Here is a 10,916-nt window from a genome sequence, read left to right as displayed (position 1 = left end):
CAGCGCCAACCGTACTATGATTCTTAATTCAGCGCCTGATGTGTAAGCAGGACGATGATTCATGTCTACATGTAGAAAAAATTAAAAATGTGTCGACCTTTCCTTCAGGTTTTGGTACACAGCTTTGAAATAACACGTTTCAAAGTGCAGGTGTAAAATAATCTTGAGTAACTCCTCACGTTTCACACGTTTTATTAAATAAAAACAAATGAAAACTTCCCACAGAGGCGACACAGCGGAGCTCCTCGACCAGCAGGAACGTTTGACTCCAAACCAGACTCCAAAGTGCCTCCAAAACAATCATAACATTCTTTACATTAAATGTATTTATACTTTAGATGAGAAATTCTCCGAGCTTTTAGCGTCTGCGATTTATTCTCAGTGAATCTGGAAAGTTTGCAGTCCTTCATGATCACTGGTTCAAACACTGTCACTTCTTCGGGGTCAGAGTTCACATGCGGTGCGACGCCGATGACGTCCGGAGGTCGTTGTCATGGCGCTTCAGGAGAGGATTCAGATCGACCTCCAGCTCCCTCTGCTTCTGTAACAAACCCTGAAAACACACAAACACGGTGTCGCTGATCTAAAAACTCAAAGAGCTGCTCGTGTGACGCTGTGCGAACGTTACCTGGCGGAGCTGCGCCAGGCCTCTCAGGATCTCCTGCTGTCGCTGCGTTTGCGTGCTGAGTCGAAGTTCAGGGTGGAGGAGGGCGTCCCGACGAGGAGGAGCAGGAGGAGACGTTGACGTCTGTGGAGGAGCCTCTGCAGAGGAAGTACGGAAAGGTTACTTCCTGTCTACTCCGACACAAAGTCCTCATAGTAGTGTGTGTGTGTGTGTGTGTGTGTGTGTGTGTGTGTGACCTGTGTGTGTGTGAGGTGGGGGGGTGTCTGCAGGCTCCAGTGGATCCAGGTTGAAGACTTCATCAGTGCGGACGTAAGGGATGTACTCCAGAAGAGGAGTGGTGGAGGAGGAGGGCGGGGCCTGCTGACCCTGAACTCTGTGTCTGACGGCGGGGACGGGGGGAGAGCGCCCCCTGGAGACGACCAAAGGACAGACATCAATTATTTAAAGTGCTATATTCTCAGGCAGGACGTCGAAGTGTTTAAAGTGTCACCTGTCAGAGTCGAGGGCTGCAGAGGAGCCGGATCCTCGAGTGAACGTCTGCGCCTGAAACATGAACACATCGCAGGGAGTCAAGAGTCAGGAAGGCATGGGAGTGATTCTGATTGGCTCTTCTCTTAGCATCCGCCTCCCACCTTGCTGTTGGGGTCGGCCTCGGTCTGGGACGGGTTGGGGAGGAGACGGGGGTCCTGGCTCAGAGGAGGGGGGTCGCTCCGGGACACGCAGGCCTTCTCCTGCAGAGCGAGGAGCTCGGCCTGCCGCTTCAGTCGACTCTCGTGTCTGTGTCTCTGCAGCGGGGCCGGGTAACGCTCCGAGGCCGGGACGAACCGCCGGCTCGGCCTGCAGGGAGAGGGGGCGGAGCTTAGACTGTACATCTTAATAAATAGACCTTAGAGCCTTTTTTTTTTCTTACCTCTGTGTGTTCCACTCGGGCCTCCTCTTGTCTCTCCTGCTCCTCTCTGTGCGGGCAAACGCCTCGTACGGGTCTCCTCCTCCTCCTCCTCCTCCTCCTCCTCCTCCTGCTTGTACACAGATGTTCTCCTTGCCTGCTGTCCCCGCTCGACTCCTGCTGTTCGGAGGAGCAGCAGCGAGAGAAGGAGGATGCTGAGAATGAGAGGAGCTGTGTGTGTCGACTGTGCGGGCGAGAGAGGGAGCTTCATCTAATGAGAGAGAGAGAGAGAAACGTCACCCTGTTGTGCTTTTTAGGATAAAGAGAAAGAGAAAGAAAATGGGGATTGATGTGAGGGGAAAAAAGGAGCCACAGGCCGGATCTGAACCTGGGCCGCCCCGCCTATTATTAACCATGTTATTAACCCACGACGCTGCCAAACGACGGCGTGATCCAAACCGCGGCACAAAATGTACGGAGGACGAGAGTTAGATGAAAACACGATGGGATGTTTGAGAACAAATCAAACACGTCTCCGTCCTCTGCAGCAGGTCGAATCACAGCGCAGAGGTAATAATGACGCTGATTTACCTGTTTGTACAGCGGTGTCTTTGTACGGAGAGACTGAACTGTTGACCTCCTCTGGACCGCGTCTGGGAACTAAACAACAACAACAACAGTTAGATTTACTTGATCAAAAAAAACTAAAATCCTGAAATCTGAAGAAAGCTGCTTGTGCTCTCATGTTTGTGATGTTCTAAACTCTTTCAGCTCATTTCTTCCTTCTTGCTTAGAAAACGAGTCAAACGGGTCATTTTTTTAAATGAAGATGTTCTGTGTGTGAGGAGCCGCTCACCCCTCTGCTCCTCCTGCGTCTCCTCCTGCGGCTCCTCATCCGGGTTCTTCTTGGACTGTTCTGCTCTCGACTGAAACACACACACAAAATACACTTGTAAAAATAAGGGAAAAACTACAAAACATGGCCGACTTTTTGGGAAAACAGTGGACTTCCTGTTTACGGCGCCTGACCCTTGTGTGTGTGTGTGTGTGTGTGTGTGTGTGTGTGTGTGTGTGTGTGTGTGTGTGTGTGTGTGTACACACACCTTCTGCCTCTCCCTCTGCGCGTCCAGCTCGTACCGTCTCTCCAGCCTATCCCTCTCCAGTGCCAACCTCCTCTCCTCCCGCTCCTCTTCCTCTCTCCTCCTCGCCTCCTCCTGCTCCTTCAGCCGTCGACGCTCCTCCAGCTGAGCCTCGATGTCTCTCTGGAGGACGACGTGGGGTCAGCAGAGAGTCGGCTTATTTCACATGTGATTAAAACCTTCTCCTCCTCCTCCTCCTACCTGCTGCTCCAGCTGTTTGAGCCTCCTCCTCTCCCTCTCCTCTATTTGTACCGGGTCCAGCAGGGCGGTCATGGTCCTCAGGTGGCTAAACCAAACACACAGGAGAGTCTGATCCTGCACATCCAACTCAAAGCTTCCAGGCTGTGAAGTCCAGATGATTTTCATTTATCAGCTCATCCCTGTTCTTGGACCTCCTCCCTCCTACCTGGCTCTTCGGGTATCCGCTGGTTGTATCCACGCTGGCTCTTCCCACACTCTCTGCTCCACAGCTGCTCATCGCCTCCCACACCAGAGACAGGCTGGACGAGGGCTCCCACTCGCCTCGCTCCGAGCCGTTAGGAAGGGCAGGAGGCGGAGCTGCTGTCTGCAGGACGGGAGGTTTTTTCTGCAGAGAGTCAAAGTGTGTGGCCCAAAGCTCGTGATCCTCCATCTGGAAGAAGAAAAAAGCATGAACAAAATAAAAGCAGCTTTATAAGGTGAGCTTTAAGCGTTCAGTCCTCCGAGTGTGCCGTTCACCTGGCTCTGCAGCAGCTTCTCCGTCCTCCTGCGCTCCGTCGTCTCCTCTCTCTGTCGGTCCAGCTCCTGCAGCCAGCGTCTCCTCTGATCCTCTCTCCTCTCCAAACCCAGCACCTCCTCCACCGGAGTCACCTCCTACAGAGAGCACACGGGTCAGGAGTCAGGGATCTGCTCTCCTATGACTTCATTATGCATAAAGGTAGCTACTTCACCGAACCTTTATCTTCATTTAAAAACCAAAAGTAAATAAATCCATCAAAGCAAACGCGACATGAGGATCCTATAAATACTTATTTGAAGGAGTTCAAGATAAGCTGTTTGGATCTTAATGATTCAGTACCCCTTTTAAACACCAGGGGGCAGAGTTACACACTGCTCCTTTAAACCTCACAGGTCAGATTTACCCCGAGTCTGAGGCTGGATCTGATGGCTGCCGGCTGTTCTCTGTGGCTTACAGAGCTCTGAACTGATAACAGACTGTCCGTGTCCTCCTCGGCCTGGATGGACACACACACACACACACACGCACACACACACAAAGAAAAAACATTTCCAATGTGTCAGTCCATGGCAAATCACACAAGATCTGCTCTCCTTTAGGGTTTTATTCTAGGATTAAAAACAGCTGGACAGAAACTTCAGACGTGGATTTCAGTTTGAGGAAAGAAGAGTCGTTTTTATAGCCTGTAAAAAAGCTGCAGTCGTCATAAACAACAAGCAGAGTGGAGGTCGGAGGTCGGAGGTGAGACGTGTTCTGTACCTGAAGTGTGCTGGGAGCCGAACGCTGCTTCTGCTGCTTCAGAGCCACCTGCTCATCTGACACACAAACAACACACCGTCATTCTGGAACAAGGTGCTGCCATCTTTATCTTCATCTTCTAACGATAATGTATTATTGATTGTGTGTGTGTGTGTGTGTGTGTGTGTGTGTGTGTGTGTACCTAGTTCTCTCCTCCACTGAGCCTTCTTGGCGTCGACGGCCGCTCTGCTCTCTGCTTGTCTCTGGTCCATCCAGCTGAACAGACATCCAGACAACCTGAACAAGCGCAGCAGAGACGTTCAGCTTTTAACGCTTCACGTAGAATCATACAGATTTTAAAAAAAACCCACGTCAGAGCACAGAGGAAGCATTTCAGACGTGTCTTTAAATAATACTGCTCGCCGATGTGGAGAAGACGAGAGCCAAGTGGGAGAATGATAAAGGAACATATTTGGACTCTTTATGTTTCCTCCACAGGACAGAGTACAGAAATAATAAAGACTGTTTATAATAAAGATCCAAACATAGACAAGAATTCATTAAAAGTAAAAGTAATCTTTCTTATTCAATAAAAGTAGCATGCTCTCTCTCCTGAGTCCTCGACGTTATTATAAATCTGCTCCTTCTTCTTTCTGGGTCTATGTGAGCTCCCCTACCTGATGTTTTTATCCTGTGAACATCCAGGTGTTCCTCCTCCTCCTCCATCTTCCTCCTTCATCTCTCCTCTCTCATTGGTCGAGGAGTCACATTTTGAGCCTGTTTTGTTTTCTAGGAAGAAAAAAAAAAAAAAGGAGAACCGTCAACAAGTCCCAGCACTACAGCAGGATGCTGCAGCCGTCCTGTCCTGCCTCCAGAGACACGTCCAACTCAGGGAGATGTTCAGGTGCAGCCTGTCTGACCTACCCTGTGTCCTGCTCTCCTCTGGAGGGAGTCGGCCCGTGCTGGACGTCTGGACCGTGTTGAGGATCTTCTGAAGCTGCTCATTGGTCAAACACACCAGGCCGTCCTTCAGTCCTGTGTCCCCCCTGACCGACGTGTCCTTCTGTCCCTTCTTCCCCCCACTGCTCTGAGGCTGTCCTGTCTTCCCTTTGGTCCTCTGTGAGCCAACAGCGGCGCTTTGCTTCTGTCTGTCAGACTTCACCTTCACACAAACAGACGCCGTTGGAGGGTGAAGAGTTACGACGAAGCAGAAGAACATCTGGTAAACCATCATACTAACCTTGGGTGTGACTTTCAGGTTGCACCCTGCGGCGCTCTTCCCCCCGGTGCTGGAGGTGAAGGAGGTGAAGGAGGCAGCTGCTCCTCCTGTCTTGTGTCTCACTGTGAGCTGCCGGGCTGGACGCTCCTCTCCCTGCGACTCATCCACACAGGACGGCTGCCTTGAGCTCAGGATGTTCGCCGTTCTGGGCCTGCAGGACGGCTGCTCACATTCAAGTAAAATCAGAAAACGTTATGAAAGACATCCTGCAGGTTGGTCTGTTACAAACACGTCAGGTTCTGACCAGGAAGTTGAAGACAGACAAAAACTAATTGAGATTACAAATCTGTTTTTCAAGAGTGTCCTGGAAAAGAGTTTGAGAAAGACAACACGCAGCCGACAATACAAACACAAAAAAAAAACTTGGGCAACTGAAAGACAGAAATAACAAATCTGAGCAGAAGAACATCTACAGCCAGATGTCTCTGCCTCCGAGTCATTTAACTTCCTCTTACAAGCGTCCAACGAGAGACGTTTCTTAAGATTCAGTTCATTTTAAAATTTGTTCCAAGTAAAGGGAGCTCAGATTTGCGTATTTGATATCCAGCATGACTCGTACCTTCGATGGATTCTTCTCAGCACCTGCAGAAGAAAAAACACGAGAGCAGCTTATGAATGTTACACGACGCAGGTTCATATTCTGTGATACATCAATGATCGATGAGCAGCCGTAATGTAAAAAATCTCACCCTGACTGAGCAGGATCAACCTGGGTTTCCCATTTTCAAGTTCAAACAGCAGTCCGTCTCTGTTCATGAAAAAAAAGAGGAAAATATCAGAGGAAGACCGAGTTTGTTTGCTTTGTGATCTAGGTGAAATTGAAACTGAGATTCACCTTTTTCTTTTGTACATTGTAAGATAACATAAGGGATGTTCTTTAAAAAAAAAATTTTTTAAAGTCTTCAATTTAAATTAATTTTGTTTGAGGATTACAAAAAACTTAGTACAGACTTACATCCTCAAGTTACTGGCTCGTTTTAACTATTTTTTTATGCATATTCTTTACATTTTTACCTAATTTCATGTTTGCACTGTGTGTGTTTTTTTCTGCTGTAACACTTTAAATTTCTCTGTTTGCAAGATGAAGAAAGGGTCATCTTATCTTAATGTTACTTCCACTGCAGCTCAATGTTCTGGTGTCTTATTAGCCCATGAGGGTTGGGCACATTGTGAGCATGACACAAAAATAAATTCAATCAATCAAAACTTAGATTATAGAAGCAGAAACATGAACATCTCACTAAAGACTGTCTGTATTTATTCTGTCAAAAATAACAGAAGGCAGGAGGGTCTATTTCTATCGACCTCAGTAAGGAATTACCATCCTCTGTTATTATTACATTTAAAGTAAATAATAGTTTCACTGGCTTTGACATTATCTCTGGTACAGAAAATAAAACCAGGTCTTTGTTTTCTTATGAGTACAGTTCATGTATGAAAAGTGACGCTCATGTCTCAAAAAGCGTTTCTTGCTCGTATTTATAACAACATATAAAATAAAATAATTCATTTCAATGCGACACTAAATTGGTAAAATATTAGCCGAGCTAGCTTCGAACCACCTGAGACAAACAGACGTACCCGAGATTCATACCCAGGCCCAGGGGGGAAATGTTGAGCCGAGAGAGCGACGCAGCCCTTTAAAAGTCAGAACACATTAATTAATGTATTACTGAATTAAAGCAGTCAACCTCTGAACCTGACCGCACGGACAGGCAGCTTCATGCCAGCTTCCTGGATGTTAAAAAAAATTGTGTACGTTGGTTGCTGACAACGACCAAGAAGGCCGTCACTGATTGGCTCGTTCTAATTCGCTTTAAATCCAACAGCCAATCAAGTGTTCGCCTGTCTCATTTTGACGTTTGCGTTGGAATGTGTTGCATTCAAGGACACTGGGATTTAAAAAAAGAATAAAAAAATAGTCTCAAATCGCCAACATTTGACGATTAGAGTTGTAAAATACAATTTTTTAATTATATTTTTTATTTATTAATCATCATTTTCACATTATATTACATGATAGCTATCATGCATATAATATACAAATATATAATAAATAAACACACTTGAATATATATATATTTTAAAATCCACTGTTACTTTTTCCTCTACAAATCTCTTAGCAATAGATCTGCCTAAATTAATATGATTTATATCTGTAAAAACACTCCTATGCGGGGAGGGCATTTCTAAACATAGCACCGGTGTTACGCTGTAGGTGGCGCCATAGAGCCGAACAAGCTGCGTTAGCTTCTTCACTGTAATGACGTTAGCCTCCTCCTGGATGTGTGTGTTTTTTTCCACCGTTAACGAGTTTGAATACCAAGAGGAACCTCTCCGGTGTGAGTGGAGCACAACAACCACCACCCCCGACCTCCGCACATCCAGCTCGCCCTTCTACCGGTGGATCCTGACGGTATGTTGTTATCGTGACTGCGTAACGTCAACACCGCGGTGCTAGCTGTTTATGCTAGCGTTAGCATTGAACGGCGTCGAACAAACGTCTGTTTACTAATCAGTGTCCGGGGGACATCGAGCATTAGCTACAGTGACTCTTGGTGAGTAATGGCATCAAGCAGTGTGAGACTCTACTGTCTCTCAAAGCTGATTTTAACATGAATTTAGCTGACTTAGCGTGCTAGCGTGTTGTCAGGCTAAGGTCAAGAAGCTGGCCGGTCTGACAGCTAGCTAGGCTAACATGGTACCCAAGAAAAGTGTATAAACAAAGCAGCTCAGACCAACACTGTGTGAAGATGAGCTGTTATTGTCAAGGTGGACACGCTGAGAGTTTCATCATCCAAGGGGCGAATAAATAAATAACAATAGTAACGGAGTAATAATAACAATAACAGAGGATGTGGCTCCTTGTATCCATTTGATAGGTTGATGTTTGGGATGTAACGGTTCACTCAACTCACGATACGATTCACGATATAGATAGATAGATAGATAGATAGATAGATAGATAGATAGATAGATAGATACTTTATTGATCCCGAGGGAAATTCAAGGCATGCAGTTGCAGTATACAGACAGACATTAGTTACAAAATGATTTGACAAAATGATTATGATTTAATTTACAAAATGAGACAAAGGGGGCTTCAAACCTGCTTGTCAGTGTGTTTTGACCTTTTTTTTTATTTTATTTTAATTTGTTTATTCTGTCAAATAAGTAAGTGAGTCTTTAGTCATATCGCACTTTTAAGACAATTAGTTACAAGGTGCTTCACAAATGCAAAAGTCAAGATCGGACCGACAGAGCGTTGTTCTGATTTTCTTTTGAGATATCAAGGTTCAAGGGTTCAAGGTTCAAGGTTCAAGGTTCTTTATTTGTCAATTCCAAAATATGTCAGACATACAGTGAAATCGAAATTGCGTTTCCCCCCTCCCCACGGTGCAATGTAGATAAAAAAGGTAAATAAAATAAAACAAGGTAAAAAAGATAAATAATATTTACATTAATAAACCTAAATGTGCAAAAAGTACAAAGTTAAATAAAATGGAGTATAAAACAAGATATTTGTAATTGTAGGAAACAGGACTGTACAAGCTTCGTGGTGTTGGTCAAAAATGATTCTGAGGTTTTTAGCGGTTGGTTTGATGTTCGATTTGAGACGGGCGAGTAACTGTTCCACTGTTGTGAAATGATCAGGTCCAACTAGAAGTGTTTCTGTTTTGTCTTGGTGGAGATGAAGGAAGAGATGATTGAAGTCTTTTAAACGCTGCATCATGCTGGTTGTTGTTATTCGTGTAGTTCTCCGTCTTCTTGGGATATCTGCACACAGTCTTTGTCTCGTCTCTTATCATCTCACTTTTCATTTTCTGTCTTGAAGCCAAAATGTTTCCACACCTCTGATTTTTAAAGGCGCTGGTGCCTCCTCGATTTCTAAATCTGCTGCTGACGCTCACCGTGTTATTGAGATTCATTTTTCAGAGTACAGAAGTGAACCTTCACACCTTTGAATCGATTTATCACGATATCACGATTCATCTTTACATCCCGAGTTGATGCAATGCTCTGTGGCAGGTTTAAAAGCTGATTCTGCAGGTTTGGTGTTTTGGACTTAGATTAATCATCTTTAGTCTCCGGTAAGGTTTAACTTGCTGCACTGGGAGTAATGATGATGACCATGCTGCACGGTTATTTGTTGTCATGCTTCAGCGACAGGAATCCTTTCTCATGCTGCTTTACACAGATGTATATTTGTGTTCATGTTTACGCTTGGTGCATCTCTGGTTCTGCAGATTCTGAACGGTCTTAGCAGGAGAAACTGGTGTGGGGGTTTTTTTTTTGGGAGGGTGTTTGATTTCATTGCCTCAATGCAATGCTCAGTATCCTGCTTCACATCCACAGTGTGTTCTCTGTCCTCCATAAAAGTCAGCTTTATTCACATGTGATTGATAATGTCCTGTGTGATTATATTATCAACATCAGAATGGGATTGAAAAAGGTCACTTCCTCTCGGGCCTGTCTGGTTTCTCTCACCATCAGCGGATGTGAAGGGGCCGATCTCCACGTTCACACGTTTCCGCTGTAATGAAGCTTGTTGCTTTAAAACAGCAGTAAGTATTAACAACAGGATTATTATGGGATGCACTTCTGCCTCTTATTCTCGGAGCCTAAAAACCTCTGAGTTGGTTCAGTTGAGGAAGGAGGGAGGACTGATGGAGGACACGTCACTGCTTGTATGTAACGCTCAACGTCACTCAAAGCAGATTTTCCTCACAGGCTGATTTTTGATGATGGGGGGTTTTTTTGTTTTTCGGGGAGAAATCGATCGTGTCTCTGAGAAATCAGCCGGCCCGCTGAGTGCGACGCTCCAGCTGATGCATCAAGTATTTACATTGTCTTGTGTCTTGGACATCGAATATCACACAGAACCGCCAGCTGCACCATCAACACACAGAGAGGACAAATGACATCAATAATGATGTTCAATACAAATAAAAAAGTGTTCCTTTCGTGCAGAACAGAACACACAGCTGTGTTTTCTGTTCCCGTCGTGCAGGCTGTGTTTAGAGTTTCTCTCAGGGAGGGAGGCCGAGAAGACAAACGCCTCGTTTTAACACCACGCCATCATTTTAAACTTAAAGTTTTCAACTACACCATGAAAAATCACAAATCCCAAAAAAATCTGATTTTTCTTTTCTTTTTTTTACATTTATTGAATGAAAACTGTTTGAAAAGCGTCTCGTAGATAAAAACAACAAAGCTGTGACCCGTTTTTACATCCATCTGTTTAAGAAGTGAAAATATCACCCAGCTGCCTCAATAATAATATAATATAATATAATAATAATAATAATAATGATAAAAATAATATAATAATAATAATGATAATAATAATAATAATAATATAATAATAATGTCACTGTAACTGTGTTTACTTTATTGTAGATTGACTTTATTTCTAGGACAGCGTAAGAAACCAGAGAGAGAGAGAGGGACGGCGCCCGCACGCTGCCCGCCCGGCTACCAGCGCCTCCTTCACTTCAGATTGTAATAGTTTGAAACGTTTGAGTGACACT

At 45.0% G+C, this 10,916-nt stretch overlaps 1 protein-coding gene across 1 annotated transcript; it reads right to left on the bottom strand.

Annotated features, from left to right (window-relative positions):
* Window positions 1-191: 191 nt before the first annotated feature.
* ccdc66 (coiled-coil domain containing 66) lies at window positions 192-6,141 on the bottom strand (the record flags this gene model as incomplete). The annotated part of the gene is given in 21 exon segments (XM_079341725.1): window positions 192-553; window positions 629-762; window positions 862-1,034; window positions 1,116-1,168; window positions 1,258-1,462; window positions 1,536-1,782; window positions 2,103-2,171; window positions 2,368-2,437; window positions 2,615-2,773; window positions 2,852-2,936; window positions 3,057-3,065; window positions 3,067-3,281; window positions 3,368-3,502; window positions 3,772-3,864; window positions 4,128-4,183; window positions 4,309-4,403; window positions 4,784-4,895; window positions 5,031-5,268; window positions 5,347-5,547; window positions 5,945-5,967; window positions 6,075-6,141. Coding segments are annotated over 21 exon segments (2,541 nt in total). The 3' UTR covers window positions 192-451.
* Window positions 6,142-10,916: the final 4,775 nt, after the last annotated feature.

The sequence above is a fragment of the Symphodus melops genome, assembly GCF_947650265.1.
Source record: "Symphodus melops genome assembly, chromosome: 4".
Taxonomy (NCBI): Eukaryota; Metazoa; Chordata; class Actinopteri; order Labriformes; family Labridae; genus Symphodus; species Symphodus melops.
This window is presented reverse-complemented; position numbering and strand designations above follow the sequence as displayed.